At 33.5% G+C, this 21,352-nt stretch overlaps 2 protein-coding genes across 9 annotated transcripts; one reads left to right on the top strand and one right to left on the bottom strand.

Moving 5' to 3' along the window:
* Positions 1–6,209: 6,209 nt before the first annotated feature.
* On the bottom strand, positions 6,210–11,369 carry LOC127263150 (iron-sulfur assembly protein IscA-like 1, mitochondrial). 8 transcript variants are annotated; one of them, XM_051292130.1, is made up of 6 exons: positions 11,118–11,369; positions 9,839–9,929; positions 9,696–9,735; positions 8,754–8,919; positions 6,963–7,080; positions 6,210–6,493 (listed from the first exon to the last, which is right to left on the bottom strand). In XM_051292130.1, exons 4-6 carry the CDS (start codon positions 8,893–8,895, stop codon positions 6,382–6,384), a joined length of 372 nt encoding a protein of 123 aa, XP_051148087.1. In that variant the 5' UTR covers positions 8,896–8,919; positions 9,696–9,735; positions 9,839–9,929; positions 11,118–11,369; the 3' UTR covers positions 6,210–6,381. The 8 variants fall into 8 exon arrangements, with proteins under 8 accessions (XP_051148087.1, XP_051148089.1, XP_051148091.1 ...); XM_051292132.1 differs by having other exon boundaries at positions 8,754–8,921; positions 9,699–9,735; XM_051292134.1 differs by having other exon boundaries at positions 9,839–9,877.
* A 7,202-nt stretch (positions 11,370–18,571) lies between these two features.
* Positions 18,572–20,948, top strand: LOC127263028 (uncharacterized). Its single transcript, XM_051291945.1, has 2 exons — positions 18,572–19,451; positions 20,213–20,948. Exons 1-2 carry the CDS (start codon positions 18,664–18,666, stop codon positions 20,811–20,813), a joined length of 1,389 nt encoding a protein of 462 aa, XP_051147902.1. The 5' UTR covers positions 18,572–18,663; the 3' UTR covers positions 20,814–20,948.
* The last annotated feature ends 404 nt before the right edge of the window (positions 20,949–21,352 follow it).

Below are 21,352 nucleotides of genomic sequence, written 5' to 3'. Positions count from 1 at the left end.
ACTTTCTCTGCTCAAACATAAATATATAATTACTTATCATATAATTGATTTTCTTTTATTAAAAATATAAAAATAAAGAAGAAATAATTGTTATATTTGGAATAAAAAAATCAAATAACACTTAATATTAATAATAATCATAATAACTAGCATGAGATTGTTGTATTTTTTGTCGTATTAACAATACTGTTATATAATTTTTCATTTGTCACCTGGAAATTATTGTAGATTTTGTTATGCGTTGAATTGGTTGTAAAATGTCTTGTGTGCCATGGGAATGCTTTAACATATAGAATAGAGATAGAACCTTTAATGGAAAAGTTGTTCAATAGTCAAGTCTTGATTTTTTAATTTTTTGCTATAATTTTGTTGCATTACTGTCACAAGTCGATCTCTTTTCGTTTTTTGTTTATCTTGATCAACGATGTTTTGCTAGTTTTCCCAAACAAACTTTTCAAAATAAGATATTGTCCATATATGATTTTTATTGTTTATGTTTAGCTTTAATATTATCATCTTGTATCGTTTACCATTATATGATTTTTTGTTCCATTTTATCAAATAAAGAAACATTATACATTTTATATTCTTTAGAAACCCGTTTTATAGATAGAGAAACCACTTATAAGTAGAGTTAGTTGCAGATCAGTTTATAATTCTTTTTCTCTTCACTTCCATTGACGTTTTGTGATTCTTCCATTATCTGGTGCATAAAGAAATACAGTTTTTCCCTCGTTCTGTTTCTATATGGTATCAGAGCGCGATTTCGAAGCGCAATTGGAAATCTGATGGAAAACAATGGTGACAACTCCAGATGTACTGGGAACAACAAAAATAGCATTACAGAGGGTGGAAACGCTGGTTCGGTTATGTCATTGGTGGATCTGCATAATGATCCGCTATACGTCTCAAGCTCAAAACATCCAGGCCTGAGTCTTAAGAATCCAACCTTTGGGGGAAAAAATTTTCTCACCTGGAAGATGCAGGTCGAAATGGCCTTAGGTGCCAAGATGAAACTTAGATTCATCGATGGAAGCATCAGCAAACCTGCTGAGACCTCCACAGATTATCATCGGTGGATTAGGGCAGATTATACCGATAAAGGTTGGATTCTTAATTCCTTATCTCCAGAATTGAAAGCTGCTTTCATTTACGCTAGATCATCTCACTTATTATGGAATCAATTGAATAAAAGATTTGGTCATAGTAATGCTTCACAGATTTATCATCTGGAAAGGGAAATACATCAGATTGAACAAGGAACTTCTTCTGTGGCCACCTTTTTTACCAAACTTGAGAGATGTTGGGAAGAGTTAGATAGTGTACATGCCTATCCTATTTGTAGCTGTGGAAAATGCACTTGTGACTTAACTGAAAAACTGAAGACAAGACAAGAAACTACTAAGCTAATTCAATTTTTAATGAAATTGAATGATGAATTTGACAATGTGAGAGGGAAACTCCTTACTACAGATCCTTTACCAAACATAGACAGAGCATATTATGCTGTTCAACAAGTTGAAAAACAGAAGCAAATAACAGGACAAGGAGTTGAATCTGTTGCTCACTATTGAATCTGTTGCTTTCTTCACTAATGGTTGGTCTTTACAAGACCCTTCAACTAGCCAAATCATTCTTAGAGGGCCAACTATTCATGGGCTATGCAAGTATAAAGCTGAAATTCTTGTTAGTACTGCGTTAAATACTGTTGATATTGATACTGCTTTCAATAGTGACCTTTCAAATATTGTTGATGTTTGCAATGTTGATAACTCTAGCAGCTCTGTTGGAAATAATGTTGTTAAGTTCTCTTGTATACGTGATTCTTTGCATATTTTGCACAATAGACTTGGCCATGCTTCTTTTTCCAAGCTAAAACAGATATTCCCTTGTTCTGACAATGATTTTAAATCTTGGCACTGTGAAACTTGTTCCCTTGCAAAGTTTCACAGATTACTATTCCCCAAGAGTAGCTCTCACTCTAATTCAGCCTTTGAGTTGTTACATCTTGATTTGTGGGGACCCTATAACACTTCACTTCAGATGGAACATCTCTTTTCCTCACCATAGTTGATGATGCAACTAGGTGCACTTGGACATACCTCATTCAATACAAATCCCGGGTACCTTCTATCATTTCTCATTTTCTATCCTATATAAAAAACTATTTTCAAACTACTTCAAAATTTGTCAGAACAGACAATGGGTCTGAATTCATCAACACTAACTGCAAATCCCTCTTTCATTCTTCTGGAATTGTTCACCAAAGGTCTGTTCCTTACACCCCCAACAGAATGGTATAGTTGAAAGAAAACATAGACATTTGTTAGACACTGCGAGGGCACTGAAATTGCATGCCAATTTGTCTATTTCTTTTTGGGGGGACTGTATACTTGCTGCTACATATCTCATTAAACAGAATGCCAATGTCTATCCTTAACTGGAAATCCCCTTATCAAGCACCTTTTGGCCACACACCTTCTATTGATCATCTTAAAACTATTGGATGTCTATGCTATGCAGCCTTGCTTCCTAGGAAAGATAAATTTGCTCATAGAGGTAGAAAATGTGTGCTGATTGGGTATTCTTCTACCTCAAAAGGTTATCTTTTATATGACCTTGAAACCAATGACAAATTCATCAGCAGGGATGTCATTTTCTATGAAAATATTCTGCCATTCACTGAAAAACAGTCTTATTCACAAATCAATACTTCTGATCCGACACCTGAGTTTGAAAATCTCATAGACATTGGTCTAGCACCTGTTGAGCACTATTCTGTTTCTAACCAAGTTCCTAGTCCACCTACTACTGCTTTCACAAACACTGTTATTACTCCAGCTCCCAGATCTAATCCACTCCCTCTCAGAAAGTCTCAAAGAACCAGAACATTGCCCATACGGTTCTCTGATTTTGTTCTCCCAAGTGCCAATTTCTGTCATACTTTCCCTTTTATTTCATCATCTTCACTCAAGTTCCCTTCAGCCTACCAAGCCTTTGTCTCTAATATATCCACCACAAAAGAACTCACTACCTTCCTTGAGGCTAAAAATGATCCTATTTGGCTTGAAGCCATGAAAAATGAGCTTGATGCTCTGGACAGAAACCAGACCTGGACTTTCTCCTCATTACCTATTAGCCACAAAGCATTGCATTCGAAGTCGGTATATAAACTCAAATACAAGCCTGATGGAACAGTTGATCGGGCCAAGGCCAGACTTGTTATAAAGGGTTTTAATCAAACCTTAGGAGTTGATTACAAGCACACTTTCACTCATGTTGCTAAACTTGCAACTGTCAGAACACTTATTGCTCTATCCACTGCGAAATGTTGGCCCTTGCATCATATAGATGTTAATAATGCTTTCTTACATGGATTTCTTAATGAAAAAATTTACATGTATCCTCCTATAGGATATTCTAAGGCTCCTCCTGGTTCTGTATGCAAGTTGCAGAAGAGTTTATACGGGCTCAAACAAGCTAGTAGACAGTGGAATTTGGAGTTCACAAAATTTGTTATCTCGCTTGGTTTTACACAATCAGCACATGATTACAGCTTATTTGTGAGGAAAAACAACAATACATTTACTGCACTTCTAGTCTATGTTGATGATGTTCTAATAACTGGAGACTCCTTGGATGCTATTGTCTCTCTCAAGGATGCATTACATAAAAAATTCACTGTTAAGGATCTTGGTTCAGCGACATACTTTCTGGGGATTGAACTTTGCAAGACAGAATCCGGTACATTTCTCTCTCAGCAAAGGTACATTAATGATATACTATCATTCTTTCCTGTGAATGCATCAGCTACTGTAAGAACTCTCCTTCCTGCTGGAATAAAGCTTGACAACACCTCTGGAACACCATTACCTTCTGGAATCAAATACAAGAGTTTAATTGGGAAACTTTTATACTTGGGAATGACACGACCAGACATCTCTTATGCAGTGCAACATCTATCTCAGTTTGTGTCCGCTCCCAGAAGTCATCATCTGAATGCAGCCATTCATCTTCTTCAATATTTACAGAAGACTTCTTGTTATGGCTTGTTCTATCCGGTACAATCCAGCCTTAAGGTATCTGGCTTTTCAGACTCTGATTAGGCCTCATGTTTATCTACAAGAAGATCACTTACAGATCACTTACAGGTTATTGTATTTTCCTTGGGCACTCTCTTGTGTTCTGGAAAACAAAGAAACAAGATTCCATCAGTCGTTCTTCTACTGAAGCCGAATACCGCAGCATGGCACATATTACTTGTGAACTCATTTGGCTCACACATCTCATGAAGGATCTCTATATTCCTGTTCATTTTCCTCTAACTTTGTTCTGTGATAACAGGTCAGCATAGTTTCTAGCTGCAAATCCATGTTTTCACGACCGTTCGAAACACTTTGAACTGGACTGGCACTTCACCAGAGATAAAGTACTTGATGGAAGTTTACACACAACATACATTCCCTCAGCATCTCAGTTAGCAGATTTAATGACTAAACCTCTGGCCTCTTCTCAACATCACACCCTCTCTTCCAAGCTGGGCGTTCAAGCGCTTCCATCTTGAGGGGGGATGAAGAACATAGAGAAACACGCTTTATCAAATAAAGAAACATTATACATTTTATATTCTTTAGAAACCCATTTTATAGATAGAGAAACCACTTATAAGTAGAGTTAGTTGCAGATCAGTTTATAATTTTTTTTCTCTTCACTTCTATTGACGTTTTGTGATTCTTCCATTATCTGATGCATAAAGAAATACAATTTTTTCCTCGTTCTGTTTCTATACTTTCCGTTTTTTGTTTGTCTTGATCAACGATGTTTTGCTAGTTTTCCCAAACAAACTTTTCAAAATAAGATATTGTCCATATATGATTTTTATTGTTTATGTTTAGCTTTAATATTATCATCTTGTATCGTTTACCCATTATATGATTTTTTGTTCCATTTTACAACTACATCATATTCATTAATATTTCTGCATTTCTTCATGCCGATATTGTCATATATATATATATATACCTCAAGGCCGTTATTGATTAATTTTTCAGTCATTTTGTATCATTTACCATTATATTATTATGCGTTTCATTTATAACTACGTCGTATTCATTCATATCTTCAAAAAATTTTATGTTGTTAGTTGTCGTAAATATTCCTGAATATTGTTCCTCGTATTGATAATTTTTCAGAATCTAAAATGTAGTTACCTTTTCCCTTTGTTATTTTAATTTATTTTGTCATTTTTTCTTTAACTTAAGTTTTTGATATTGGCTCACCCGCTCTCTTGATCATATATCGCAGTTATGAGCTAGTTGCCTAGTAACTATGCTTAGGATAATTTCGGCATTGTTCTCTACTTATTGCTAACAATATCCGTAAGTGAACACAATCAACTTTAGATGTTTAGTTGTATAATAGACGGAAATATAAAATGCTACCTAGATTACTTCAAGTTAAAGTATAATATGTAATGGATGGTAGATAGATACTTCCGATAAAAAATGAACTAATAATTGTTGTATTTGCATGCACTCAGTTTCTGGCTATATTGAGGTGTTCTTTTTAGAGCTGACAAAGTTTGACCCGCTATCTTCTTCTTGCTTGCTCCCTGGGGTTGCCCGACACCAAATAATTGAGTTCGGGTCAAAAATTTCAATCCAATTATGTACACGGATTGACACGAACCCGACACGATAATAAACGAGTCGGGTTAAGGTTGAGTAATTTAACTCGTTTAAAGTATTCAACCCGAGATGAATCGACCCATTGTTGGCTCTAGTTCTTTTCGCATGTTCACAAATGACAAATAAAATTTTGATGAGTTGGTTGAGGACAAAAGAGTGGAGATATTATTGATCCCAAGGTCCTGATGCATGTTATAGAAACCTATATGGATTTTATTGATGAAAAATTGAAATATGATAAAATTGTTCATTTTCCAATTTTATACTATATGTTTCTGTGCAATAATTATCTCTTGGATCGTCATATTTAGCTTTTAAAAGTACTTTGAAAGCGGGTGAAATAGACTTATTCTTTTTTTTTTTTTTTTTTTCGTAGTTTGACTCCACATGTAATAGAGAACATAGTGATTGACAAAATAATTTTTTGCATCCTTTTGATATTAGAATAGAATAAAAGAAATATTGTTCTTGTTTTTTTCACTTAATCTTACTTTAGAAAAAGAATGAGATGCCATGTCTGAGTTTAAGATTAGAAATCGCACGCTTCTTGAGTGTAAATTATAGGCAACAAATGATTTTGACAGTTGTCCTAAACCATAAACTATGTTTTTATTATTATTATTTAATTTGATCTAAAAAATTTGTGTACAAACATAAGTATTTTTGTGTTGTAAGAAAGTCGATATAATTATGTTCACGAGCTGCTGCTGCCTTGTTTCGTTGCTTCAATGTTGCTCATTGTCATAAATGATTCCCCACAGCCGCACTGCCCCGTTGAGTTTGGGTTGATAAATATGAACTCAGATCTAGTCAGGAGCAACATACATATATCAAATTGACATTCGAACACAATCATATGTAGGCTAAAATTTAAAGACAACAAACACCAGCAAAATCCAGTTTATGATTTAGGACAACTATCAAAATCATTTGATGCCTATAATTTACACTAAAAAAGCATGCAATTTCCAATCTTAAACTCAAACATGGCCCCCTTATTATTTTCTTAGAGTAAGATTAAGTGAAAAATCGAAAACAAGATTTCTTTTATTTCATTCATATATCAAAAGGCTGCAAATAAAATAATTTTGTCAATTACTATATTCTATATCACATCTGGAATCATACTGCAAAAAATGTGAAGAAATCAATTTCAGAAACTCGTCTTCATTCCCTTAACGAATTACTTTTAAGAGCCAAATTTGGTGATTGAAGAGCAAATTATTGCACACAAATATATTGTACAAAATTGGGAAGTGGAGACTTGTATCATACCTCAATTTGTCATCAACAAAATCCATCTTGGTTCCTATCACATGCATTAAAGCCTTCGGATCAATCAATATCTTCACTCCTTTGTCCTCAACCAACTCATCAAATTTTCCTTTGTCATCTGTGAACGTGAGAAAAGAACACTTATATACATGCAAGAGCCAAAAACAAAGTTCCTACAAATGCAATTATTATTTGTTCATTTTCCATTAAAAATATCTATCCACAATCCATGACATATTATATTTTAACTTGGAAGTGATCCAGGAAGCATTCTATATTTCCATCTATTGAACTACTAAACATGTACAGTTGATTGTCTTCACTTGCATATATTGCTAGCAATAAGTTGAAAACAATACCAAAACTATCGCGAAGTAGAATTACTGAGCAATTGGCTCACTGCTACGATATATGCTTAAGAAAGCAGGTCGGCCGATATCAAAAGACCTCACGTTAAAGAAAAATTGCTAAAAAAAAATTAAAAATAACAAAATATATAATTATACATATTAACATAAATATGTGATAAAAGAAAAAAATGTAACTACACTTCAGGTCCTGAAAATTAATTAATACGATAAACATTCTTGAGGTATATATATATATACACACGGGCGGCAGCTACAGTGCTGAACTTTAAAAATTCAGCACTGTGCTGACAACACACCACACCGCAGCACACGGTGTGCTGTTAGACAGCACACTGTGTTACTATTGGGAGCACACCGTCTGCATTCATATGATACAAATACAGCGCATGAACTAACAACACTAACTAACAGCACATACTATAGTCTTATACAGCACAATCAATACTTGATTTCAGCACACCGCATACTATTATACAACATACTTGTAATTATGAACCTACAACACATGAACTGACAATACATACTATAGTCTTATACAACACAAACTAATTGATTTCAGCACACCACGTACTGTTATACAGCACGCTATAATTATGAAGCAACATCACATGTCATTGTTATACATAACATGCGCTGTGTATAATAAAACTGTGTGTTGTTTGTATATATTACGGGTGCTGATTTTTCCAATTCAGCACCCTAGCCGTTCCCATATATATGATAGCAGCACAAAGAAATGAAAAATATGGATGAATATGATGTAGTTGTAAAATGGAAAACAAAATCATATAATGGTAAACGATACAATATGATAAATATTAAACCTAAAAATAAACAATAAAAAATATCAGAACTATCTCTTGTTTTGAAAAGTTAGTTTAGGAAAACTAGCATAACATCGCTAAGACAAACAAAAACCGAAAGGAGGATTGTGATATACTAATGCAACAAATTTTAACAAAAAATGAAAAAAACCAAGACTTGACCATACAACAACTTTTCCATTAAAGATTATGTCTCTATTCCTACATTCAAGCATTCCCATGGAAAACAAGACATTTTACAATAAATTCAACGCAATGCAATGATTTCCATGTGCCAGATGAAGTATTGTAGAACAGTATTGTTAAAACGACAAAAACCCAACAATCTCATCACCCTAAAAATATTTCGAGTAACACTATTCAAAAACAAATTATCACAATTTCAAACATTTCGAAAAAAACACCGAAAATACTACAATAATATTTTCTCCTCCGTTAAAGAAAATGAATTTATAAAGTAATTGAACCAGCACAAATTCTCAATCCCTACAATCAATTAATCGGACCTACAAATCCTGAGATTTATGCAAAAAAACAGAACATATATAGAAATAACATGAGCATCAATCTATTTAAACGGAGGAAATAAAATTCACCAGCATAATTGAGGGTGTAGGACAATCCATTGCAGCCGCGTGCCTTGACACCTAATTTGAGAAAAGAGCGCTGACGCTTATCGAGGAGCTGACGTATCCTGGAAGCCGCAACTTCCGTCAAGGACAGGACTTGCTTACGCATGGTGGCTTCGCGATCTCTCGAGACCTGATAGGTAAACAAAATCATATAAATGGTTCAATAACAATGAAATTAAAGCAAATAAAACCCAAGTATTCGGATTCATTGGAATGAATTATAGTTCATTCCAATGAACTGCTAAGGAAGCATGATTAAGTGGAATTAATAAAACTGCATAAACCAAAATTCACAAAATCTACTGCTGCAATGTTTGTTTGAATGATATAACCGATCAGGCAAAAAATTTCTTACTGTGTAACATGCAAACATAAACAAAATAGTTCTGAAACATAACAGAAATAGCCCTTTCTTTCAACTTGAAAAATTACATAGACCCAAGAATATAATGTTAGAAAATAAACTAGTGATTTAACTCATATGTAACAATCAGCAGGACACTCTAACCATCTGCTTCACATTTGATGCTAACAAAATTGTCATACAGTTTCATTCGCCATTGAGACACTAAAATAGGAAAGATGAAATCACCATGCTATTGACTTAAATTTGTCTGTCATCACTGTCTATTTGTGAACCCTCCAAAATCCATTCTCCATTTCCCAATATAATATACATATTAGCCCTAGCAATGATAATGAACTTTTAGGCTAATTAGTAGAGCTTTGAGTGTGGGAGTGTACCGATCTCTTTCAAATTAATGAACAATTGAATATTAATAGTACTAAGTTATATATATATATATATATAACTGAAATGCAAAAAATGAATATAAAAAACTGGAACAGGAAAAGAGGAGAAAAGCAACACCCAAATTAGAAGAAAGAGCAACAACAGGGGACTACCCTTCAGTTGTTATTCTTTTCGTGTTGAGCATTCTACAAACTTCTTGGAGCATGCATGAAAAAGAAAATTACAATGACCAAAAATAATATAAAGAAGAACGATATGAATGCATAAGATTTGATTATTTAATTTGCAATTTGACCTTTGTTCATGTGTCTTGCTTTTGCCTGCACCACAACTTCTGCAAAGTATAATTAGAGGAAATACAGCCAAACACATCTCACCACAGTACTCTACATGTATAATGAAGCTAGTATCAAATTCAAATAGCATACCAACAAAAAGGCAAAAGCTACCTGATATACATACATATATGTATATATGTGTATAAAATATACTCCTCCGTCCACTAAAATTAAAAGTTTAAAACATTTGGATCCAACGTAGAAATTAAAATAAATAAATATTTTATTATAAGAATTGCAAAAATAAAAAGATAGTTTGTTGTATTTTAAAAAATTTAGTTAGTAGTTAAAAAAATGAAATAAAACATAATGTAATAAAAGTAATTGAGTGTTGAATAGAGAGTAATAGTTAAAAGTTGATTTATTAATTTTGCCAAAATTAGTAACGGGTAGATTTAGCGGACGGACTAAAAAAAAAATTGATGGGTTTAGTCCTAATAGTTTATTGTGATAATGATGTGAATAAGATGTGTTTACTTCAAGAGGAAAATAAGCTATTTTGCTGAAGTTCAGAAATTATATTATTATTGATTATCAAAACAAGGGTCTATATAAACGATATACTCTAATCTAAACAACCCAACCTATGAATAAAATCAAATCGTAATCTAAGCCTACCAAATCTAAAATAAACCAATCAAAACTAATCTAAACAAATATTAAACTAAATCTAAATCTAAATCTAAAATATCTCAGTAGTTTTAAAATACTATAGAATATTTCCTCCTCTGTAAAAGAATTATATAAAAAAAAAAAAATGGTGTGAATGTGCATCACATAATTTAAAAAAAAAAAAAAAAAAAAAAAAAAAACACCATGTGGTGGCTGAAAGAGAACTAATAATGCATTTTGTTTAAACGAGTTTCAAATAATTTTAAAAATAATAAAAATTGATGCTAAGTGATGGGATAAATGTAATGTTTTATATAAAAATTAAAGCTTCTTCATCATATATATAAAAACTAATGATTAATAAATTATATGTTAAACAGAGCAGAATACCAACGGAAGAGAGGAAAACAAAGCGGAAAATAAGATACGGAAAGCCCGATTTGAGAGCAAAATAAAAAGTGAACATCATGGCAGTGTCATCATTTCCAGTCCAACAATAACAATAACAAGAAGATAAAATTTATCACGATTCAAACCCTAAATGCATAAGCATAACAGCAATCTGCGGTATTGAAAAATTTTGAAAATAAAATCGGAAATAGTGTAAGGATTGAGTTTACTAACCCTCCAGCGAAATTGCAGAAGAGGAAAACGAAGATTCCCTACGATACGCCGGAGAATCGCCGCTGCTGCTGAAGCTTCTGCCCGAGCCTTCAAAGTCTCCGTAGGTGGTGAGAAAACCTTCGAAACTATTGAAATCGACTTCAACGGTGAGGGAAAATTTACGTTTGATAGGTTGTTATGAATCTATTATGCTTTGCGTCGGCGGGGCCGCGGGGGAGTGGCTGCGGTGTTTTTGGGGAATTTATTACGCGGGGGGCGGAGAATATTTGTTTGGGTTTGATTTTCCTCGGATCGCGTTGGATTATTCTTGGGCCGGGTAAATTCTATGTTCGTGGATCCAATTTCACAATTCTTTTAAAAAAAAAAAAAAAATCCAAAAAAAAATTTTTTTATTTATTATATTATATTATAATCTAATGCCGATAAAAAAATAAAAAAAAAAGTTATTTATTGAACTAAAATGATCGTGAGCCAAACATTCACATGGGTTTATCACTTTTCTCTTTTCCGCATCATATTCTTTAGCTACGTCATTGAAATAATTCTCTCTTTTATGCAAAAACAACTCCTGTCCTTGACGGAAATTGCAGCTTCCAAGATACGACAACTCCTCGATAAGTGTCAGCGCTCTTTTCTCAAACTAGGTGTCAAAGCACGCGACTGCAACGGATTATCCTACCCTTTCAATTATTCCGGTGAATTTTATTTCCTCCATTTAAATAGATTGATGATTATGTTATTTCTATGTATTTTGTGTTTTTTTGCATAAATCTCAGTATGTGTAGATCCGATTAATTGATTGTAGTGAATGAGAATTTGTATTGGTTCAATTACTTTATAAATTTGTATTTTTTAACGAATGGGAAAATATTATTGTAGTCATGGTTGTCACGGCGTTCTGGCGCTCTTTGGAGAGCGCTAGGCGTCACCGCCCCACCTTGTGACATAAGGCGGTACGGCGACACCATGGTGACGTTGCGGCGTGTAGCCCTAAACCCGAAATCAAGCCCTAACCCGATTCTACCATTAACCTACCTGAACCGGACTGAACCGGTCTGAATGTAAAGCCCTTCTCAAATTTTTTATGGTTTGTTGAGCCGAAATTCTTTTCTGTGAATCTTCCCCTCCACTCCGGTCTGCCGAAGCCGCTCCAGACCACCGACGCCGCTCCAATCGCCGAAGCCGCTCCAATCCGCTATTCCTCATCTTCGATATTTGGGTGAGTGGAATCTTAATTTTGATTTCTTAGTGGAAGTGATCTTTCACGCATAGAATTGATTGAAATCGCTGGATATGCTTTATTTTTTATTTATTTTTATATCATTATTATTCTATTACTAGTTTTTTAATATATATTATATTACTATTATTAGATAGTGTTTTAATAATATTTATTTAATTATTTATATATATTATTTGTTAATATAATAATATTATTTATTTTTATTTTGCAACATATTTTCTATATTTTTTTATTTTATAAAACAAATTTTTTATTTATTTTGTATTATTTTGACATTGATAAATATTTATAGGATTAAATTTACTATGGCCAAAAGTGAAGCGTCAATGATAGATCCATCCAAAGATCCCAAAAGAAACGCTAAGTCAAATGATCCGGGTTGGAAATATGTTTTTTTGCCGGACTTGGGAAATAGAAATTTGGTATAATGTTCCCTTTGCCATAAGCAAGTACGATCGGGAATAAAGTGATTGAAACAACACTTGCTTGGAAATTCTGGAGATGTAGAGAAGTATTCAAAAATTACCGAAAAAATCCGGTATAAAATGCGGGAGTTCCTAAAGAAAAAGACAGTAGGAAAACAGCCCAGTCGTAGTCGTGTTGAATTAGATGACGACGACGACATTGACGACGATGTTGATGTGAATGTTCAAGGAGCAAGGCAAGGGGTATCTCATGACTCAGTTTTTTATCCTAGCTCGGGTACTTTGAGCAAGAGGAAGTGTTCGCAATCTGTTCTAAATTTTTCATCGATGTCGTCACAAAGTGGAAATGAAAGAAAGTCGGTTGCCTCAATGCTTAGAAAAACCCTGGAGGAAGTCATTGAGAAAAGACAGCAAAACGAGTAGTGGAAGTCAAAGAACATTGGAAGCGTGTAAAAGGAGCAAGGAGGAGATCGAAAGATTTCATGGACATATTGCAGATTTTTTTTTTTTACGAAAATGGCATACCATTCAATGTGGCAAAGTCTCGAAGTTTTGAGATAATGATTGAGTCAGCGGGGCAGATGAGACTGGGTGTAAATGGTCCAAGTTATCATGAATTACGAGTTCCTCTTTTGGAGAAGGCGGTAAAAAGGACGCAAACATTGAAGGAAAAACATGTTATTGCTTGGAAGCAATACGGATGTTCACTTATGGCCGGCGGGTGGACGGATAAAAGATGACGGCATTTGATTAATTTCCTCGTCAATAGCTCAGAAGGTACATTTTTTTTGGAGTCGATTGATGCATCAAGTCAAGCTCAAGTTGCATCACTATTGACGGATTTACTTTAGGCGAAAATTGAAAAAATTGGAAAAGAATACGTGGTTCAGGTAGTAACGGACAATGGTGCTAATTTCAAGGCAGAGGGTAAAATATTGGAGCAGCGCATACCCGCTTTATATTGGACTCCTTGTGCAGCTCATTGCCTTGATCTTATGTTGGAAGATATCGGGAAATTGTCTGTTTTCCGGACAAAGATTGACAATGCAAGAAGAGTTACTACCTATATCTAAAAGCACGTAAGGCTCCTTAATGCGATGCGAGAGAAGACGGACAACATTGATCTTGTGAGACTTGGGCCTACCCACTTTGCTACTTTATTTTTGACTTTGCAGAGCTTATATAAGTATAGGGATGCTTTGAGGAGCTTATTTTTAAGCGAAGATTGGACTGCATCGAAATTGGCTAATACAAATTCCGGGAGATTAGTAGCAAACATGGTATTGTCTTCTCCTTTTTGAACTGGTGTGGAGTATTGTATAAAAGCATCGCATCCACTTATAATTGTTTTGGGGATCGTTGACGAGGATGAGAAGCCAGCGATGCTGCAGTAGCGATGAATGAAACTAAAAGGAAAATCAAAGAAGATTTTGAGAAAAAACCAAATTTGTTGAAAGAAGTTATGCATATTATTGATTGTCGGTGGGAGGATCAAATGGAAGTTGAATTGTATGGAGCTGCATTGTTTCATCTCAAGGTGAGTGATAATGCATATGCTCGTAAGGCACGGGCTATGTTTAATGATGTTCTTGAAAAAATGATCACTGATGATGAATTGCAAACAAAGATTTGTAATCAAGTCGATGATTATGATAATATGCGGGGAAGCTTCGGAAAACAATTTGACTATTAAGCAACAAAAGGCAAAAAGTCCTCGTAAGTGCTTAATTTTTATAATTTCTATTTTATTTATTTATTTTTTCATTTTTCTTTAAAGTTCGAATTAAATATATTTTTTAATCTTTTACAATTTTAGTTGATTGGTGAAATGCTTTTGGAGGCCTTCATTTTGAGCTTCAATCACTTGCCTTCCGTATAATTAGTCTTTGTTGTTCGTCCTCCGGGTGTGAACGCAATTAGAGCTCATTTGAATTTGTACGTATTTAATTACTTATATAAATAATATATTAAGCATTATTGCTATCGTAGTCATATACTAATATATTATAATTTATTTTTTTTAGATTCACACGAAAAAACGACATAGATTGGAGCATAAGAGATTGAATGATTTAGTTTTCGTTCAATACAATCAAAAAATTGCGAATAGATTTCAAAAGAGGCGCGAGGAAGGAAAGAACTTCAATCCTTTGGTGTTGGAGGAATTTGAATGGGATAATGAGTGGGTTCTCGACACCAATGATGTAGTTCATTCGGGAGAGGATCTTACATGGAGTCGTGTTGATGAAACTATGGGTGCACCGGCCAATCTTGAACTCAGTAATATTCCTAGAAGGGGAAATATCGGAGATACATCAGGTTCATCAATACAATTATACTCTAGACGTCCTAAGAAAGTGTCAACTTCGGCATTGATGGAGCAAGAATTAGACGATGAAGATGTATCGTTAGATGATGACATTGATGATGATGATTTGGAAGATATTCCTAGTGGTAGCGGTGGACTTGAGTTCTTTGATTGTTGAAATTTGAGATGATAAAATTAGTGGTTTAGAGATTCATGAATAGTATTTTGTTTTGTTTGATGATTGAAATTATATTTTTTTATGGTATTATATTTTTTTTATGATTTAAGGCATATGAAGCTTTGAAAATTAATAGGAAGTTGATAATGTATTATTTTTACGGATTTATAATGTTTATAATTATATATATATTTAATTTTATATATAGTACGCCGCGTTCGCCATTTTGTCGCCATGGCGGGCCACGTCGCCATGGCAGTATGGCAGTCCCCTAGCGTCGCGCCGCAAAAGGGCGCCGTGACAACCATGATTGTAGTATCTTCGTTGCTTTTTTCGAAATATTGAAATTGCGATAATTTGTTTTTGAATAGTGTTACTTGAATTTTTTTTTTAAGGTAATGAGATTGTTGGGTTTTTTTTCGTTTTAACAGTACTGTTCTACAATACTTCATCTGCCACATGGAAATAATAGTTGATCTTGTTGTAAGTTTTGCGTTGAATTTATTGTAAAATGCCTTGTTTGCCATGGGGATGCTTGAATGTATGAAATAGAGACAAAACATTTAATGGAAAAGTTTTTGTAGGTTTAAGTCTTGATTTTTTCATTTTTTGTTTAAATTTGTTGCATTTGTCTTATAGTCCTCTTTTCATTGTTTTTTGTTTGTCTGAGTAATGTTATGCTAGTTTTTCCAAATTAACTTTTCAAAATAAGAGATAGTTTTGATATGATTTTATTGTTTATTTTTAGGTTTAATAACTATCATGTTGTATCATTTACCATTATATTACAGCCCCCCCCCCCCCCTCAAAAACCAACTTTTAGATTTTGGGTAAAATGATAAATGTGAGGTGGGTTCGGATGTGATCTTGGGTTTTGTATATGATATTTTATAAATAAATATAATATTCTCTTTATTTGTCACATTATGCAATATTTTCAAATAGAAAATAAATTAATTACATTTATCTCATGGTATCACTTCAATAAAAATATAAATGCACATTTATCACATCACTTAATTCCCATATTAATTCTTGTGTTTGAAAAATAACTATTTTACCATATATGAATGAATAAAGTATATTTTCATTAAAAATTGTATGAATCGAATAATAATTATAATTTGGGGTAAAAAATATAAATATTTTAATTGTAGTAGAATGTGCGTTTTCTTCTAAATTTATTTTATTTAAATAATATTTTAATATCCTATTTGACGAATATATTATTAAAAATTATGAAAAGAAATGTTAAAAAAACCCAACGAAAACATAAACATATTCTATTTAGAACAAATTTAAAAATTTTTACAGTTCAATCATTTTTTTAATTAAATAAAATAATAAATTTGTTCATTTAGTATTTGCAAGTGATATAATTTTTCAAAAATATTATTAAGAAATATAATATATATACATATTAACATAAGATATAATAATATATTTATATATATAATTACTCAAAAAAAATAATAATTTAATATAATTTTATCTCTAGTAAAAAATGCTAGCTTTTCTTACCAAATGAACAACATATTAAAACACATATCAGAACAAAATGAACATATTTTTGTATAATTAATGAAATATTTTTTATATTATCAACATAATTTTTCATACTTAAAAGTACATCCATCCAAAAATACAAAAAAATCAAAAATAAAAAATTAAATATTTAAATGTAAAAATAAAAGTTATGTGGAGATACGTTGTGAAATTAATTAGGGGTGTCTTTAATTTATAGTGTAGGATAACGATGCTGATAAAATTATTATTATTATTATTATTATATGTTAAAATAAAATTAATACTCCCTCTGTCCAACTAAAAAGTATATATATTTTTATTTTGGGATATACAATTACAAAGTAAACATTTTATTAAATATTTCCTTTTTTTTTTTCATAAATACCTTTACTTTACATCACATTATTACTTTTATACCAAAAAGCAAGAGCAAAAATGTCATTATACTACTTTTAACTATCCACTATAATTAAAATAATATTATTTCTTAAACACCGCGCCAAAAATAATTGTATATTTTGTGTGTGGACATAAGGAGTATTTAAGAAGATATAAAAGTACTCAGTTGGTTATAAAAATTATATTCATTTTTCTTTTTGAGTAAAAAATATACATTTTAGTCTCAATTTAAAATATATATATATATATTTTTATCATTTTTGTATGTTCCGCAAAAAAGTATTCATTTCATTTTTTTAAATAAAAATAATAATACACTAATATTAGGATACGTTTAACTTTTATTTAAATTACAAGCATATCATTATATATATAATTATTTTTTATATAAAGTTAAATGACAAAAATATCAAAATTCTTATACACTTCTACTAATCAATAAAATATTATTATTTTTTAATTTACTACGAAACTCCAAAGAACCAATTTAAAAAGAGATGGGAAAACTATAACTTTTTATTTTTTAATTACTTTTTCTATTTTTTATTTAAAAAAATAAAAAATATACACTATATTAACATTTATGCTCAAACCAAATAAATATATTTTTGTATTGATTCAATGATTCTACCGAATATACTGTGTTTCTCCTATATCAACCAATCGCTACCCTATTATTAAATTTTTTATCATATTAACTTTTTATTTTTTTATCTTATTAGTTGGCAAAGGAATCACAGTACATTGGAGAAAAAATTTGAATGATAAATGCAAGTGAAAAATAAACACAAAATTAGCAAAGAGTCGCTCTGTCACCAACGGCTTTTTGGAGGGATTGATTTATTGTTAAAATATATTATTTTAAATTGAATATTTAATTTTTAATTTTTTTGTAATAGGTTTTTTATTTTTTAATTTTATCTATTGACTTTTGTTAAAAATATTTTGTATTATTTATTATTCACTTCGTTTAGTTCACTTAATTTGTCTTTTTTTTTTTAAATACAATTATATACTTTAATCACATTTTAAATTTTATAATTTATATATTTTTTTAATAAAATTATTTAGTCATTTTAATATTAATTTAATATTATTTTTATTAAATTATAATTATTTACTAATATATTTTTTAATTATTCATTAATTATACAATATCTAAAACTCAGTACCTAATTTAAATGGAAAAAATTAACGGAGACGGAAGGAGTATTATTCTTTAAGAACTAAAATTTAAAACTAATTTTGGGTGAACATAGGGTGCGTTTGTTTTGTGAAATAGTTGTGAATAAAAATTTTTTTATGCGAATTATAAGAAAAATGGACCAAGAATATAAAAGACAATACTTTCACTTTAAAAGATTGGTCTGGGCATAATAAAATTATCCATAATATATACGGTATCGAAATAGTATCGACAAGGAAAAATTATACGATCGATCATTACCTCCCAATTCGTTAAAAATATGCTATTGAGATCCTCCCTCACCCCTCAATTCGCTGCCATTCCGTACAGATTCCGGCGGCCGGCGAAAACGCCGGTCAAAAAACTCGCACACCTCTGCACACCAAGTGTTCGACAAAATGCCGCACCCAAAACAGCCTCACTGCTGTCTCTGCACAAGCTTCCCCCCACCTCCGCCTACGTCCACCTCCCATTCTGCCGGCGACGCTGCCACTACTGCGACTTTCCGATCATCGCCCTCGGCTCCTCCGCTGCGCCGACCGATCCGCGGATATCGAATTACGTCGAAACCATCTGCCGGGAAATCCATGCTACCGAATCCGCCTCAGTCTCCGCCGCGCCTCTCGAAACCGTGTTCTTCGGCGGGGGCACGCCGTCGCTCGTGCCGCCTCAGCAAGTGGGTTTGATCCTCGACGCATTGTCCGATAAATTTGGAGTTCGCAGCGACGCTGAAATATCGATGGAAATGGACCCCGGCACGTTCGACGCGCCGACGCTGCGGGCGCTGATTGACTTGGGAGTGAACCGAGTGTCGTTAGGTGTGCAGGCGTTTCAGGACGAGCTCTTGAAGGCCTGCGGCCGAGCCCACGGCGTCCAGGAAATCGACGAAGCTATCGACATTGTAAAGTCGAGCAGCGTCGAGAATTGGAGCTTGGACCTTATTTCGTCGCTGCCGCATCAGAGCTCGGGCATGTGGAACAAGAGCTTGCAGTCGTGCATTCAAGCGCAGCCGACGCACGTTTCGGTGTACGACCTTCAAGTCGAGCAAAACACGAAGTTTGGCGTCCTGTAAGTACACTCGATCCGTTTTCTTGATTCGATATTTTCGGATTTAATGGCTCGGACTTTGTCGGTAGGTAGAGCTGTTAAACGAACCGAGCGAGCTCAAGTATCGATTGTTTGAGCTCGACTCGAACTTGTTAACGGTACAAGATCGACTCGGCTCGTTAAGAATTCGAACAAAAATAATGGCTCGAGCTCTACTGTTAGGCTCAAATTCAAGCTCGAGCTTGACTCGTAAAGCTCGAACTCGAGCTCGACTTAAATTTTATACATATTCTATATATTTTTTAATATATAAATTAAATATATTTAATTTTATTCATAATTTTTTATAATAAAATATTCAAATTTTAATAATAAATGGAAATTTTGACATAAAAAATTATGCTCTCTGCTTTCGCCTCTAAGGGTCACATTTACCTTTTGCGTCATTGCACTTAATATTAAAAATATTCTTATGTTTGTATAATTTTTTGTACAAATGTCCTTCTATTAATATTAAAGGACACTAATTGATGTATTTTTTTTTAATTTGTACTATGTTTTTATGTAATAATTAATATTCAAATATCAAAAAGTAAATTGGATCCTTAGAGCCGGACGGAGGTAGTATATACTATATTAATATATAAAATATTATCACTAACGAGCTCAATTGAACTACTAGCGAGCCAAGTTCGAGCTCGACTGGTTTATCTCTGTTAACGACCCGAGTCGAGCTAATTAACTTGCGAGCTATTCGATTTGTTTAACAGTTTTATCGTCAGGTACACGCCCGGAGAATTCCCGTTGCCTTCGGAGAATCAGTCGGCAGAGTTTTACAAAGCGGCGTCGAGAGCCTTAACCGACGCCGGCTACGAGCACTATGAGATCAGCAGCTACTGCAAGAGCGGGTACCGCTGCGAGCACAACACGACGTACTGGAAGAACGAGCCGTTCCGCGCCTTCGGGCTCGGCGCGGCCAGCTACGTCGGCGGCGCGCGGTTCACGCGGCCGAGGAATTTGAAAGATTACGCCGCGTACGTGCGGAGTTTGGAAGACGGGTCGAACTACGGCGGCGGCAGCGGCGGTGTGGACATTAAGGAGTTGGCGACAGACGTCGTTATGTTGTCGCTGAGAACGGCTGACGGTTTGGATTTGAGGGCGTTCGGAGAAGCCTTCGGGGAGTCGGCGGTTGAGTCAATTTTTGTGTCGTATGGGCCTTACGTCGAGAGCGGGCATGTTATGTGGTTGGATGAGAGTCGGGAGGCGGTGGCGACAAACAAGGGGCGACGGCAGAGGGTGGGGCATCTCCGGCTGAGCGATCCTGATGGGTTCTTGTTGTCGAACGAGCTGATCGCGGTGGCGTTCCACGCCATAGCTCCATGACTTACATCATTTCCAACCCATCAACTCCATTTATTCAGTTTTAACTCTTAAATATGCAGTTGCTCAATAATTTTACTCCAACCATAACTTCATTTTTCACTATCATTCTTCAAATATTCAATCTTTTATATTATTTTAAACCATTTTTTATTTTTATAATTGAATTTTTTTTTTAATTTAGAAAAATAAAAAATAAATTTAAAAGTTAAAATTTAAAAAAAAAAATAAAATAAAAAAATGGCAACATCATTTTTTGGCAGGGTTGGAGATGCCCTTAGGCTTGGGTGAGTTTATTTTGTGAATGTTTGTGTTGTGTTGTGTGAGTTTTAAGGCATAGAGACATAAGGACGGTAGTAAGCAGGGACAGAATTACGTGAGGGTTTTTTTTTATGTATTTATATATAATTATGTCATTATTTTTTATTTAAATTTATTAGTTAAATATTAAATAAATTATAATATTTTGTCCGAAATTTAGACGCTAGTTTCGTCGTTGATGGGAAGTAAGTGTAGCCAGGTATGGAATGGAAGGATTCGAG

The sequence above is a fragment of the Andrographis paniculata genome, unplaced genomic scaffold, assembly GCF_009805555.1.
Source record: "Andrographis paniculata isolate CXL003 unplaced genomic scaffold, ASM980555v1 Contig66END, whole genome shotgun sequence".
NCBI lineage: Eukaryota > Viridiplantae > Streptophyta > Magnoliopsida > Lamiales > Acanthaceae > Andrographis > Andrographis paniculata.
Note: the sequence above shows the minus strand (reverse complement) of the source record. Positions and strands in the feature narration are given on the sequence as shown.

Excerpts from the sequence above, each read along its gene's own strand:
- LOC127263028 (XM_051291945.1), top strand. The coding sequence starts at position 18,664 with ATGCTATTGAGATCCTCCCTCACCCCTCAATTCGCTGCCATTCCGTAC. Across the intron at positions 19,452-20,212 it reads AACACGAAGTTTGGCGTCCT|GTACACGCCCGGAGAATTCC; the intron begins GTAAGTACACTC and ends TTTTATCGTCAG.
- LOC127263150 (XM_051292130.1), bottom strand. The coding sequence starts at position 8,895 with ATGCGTAAGCAAGTCCTGTCCTTGACGGAAGTTGCGGCTTCCAGGATA. Across the intron at positions 7,081-8,753 it reads CTACACCCTCAATTATGCTG|ATGACAAAGGAAAATTTGAT; the intron begins GTGAATTTTATT and ends TCACGTTCACAG. Across the intron at positions 6,494-6,962 it reads TTTGTTGATGACAAATTGAG|ATCTGAGTTCATATTTATCA; the intron begins GTATGATACAAG and ends GCTCCTGACTAG.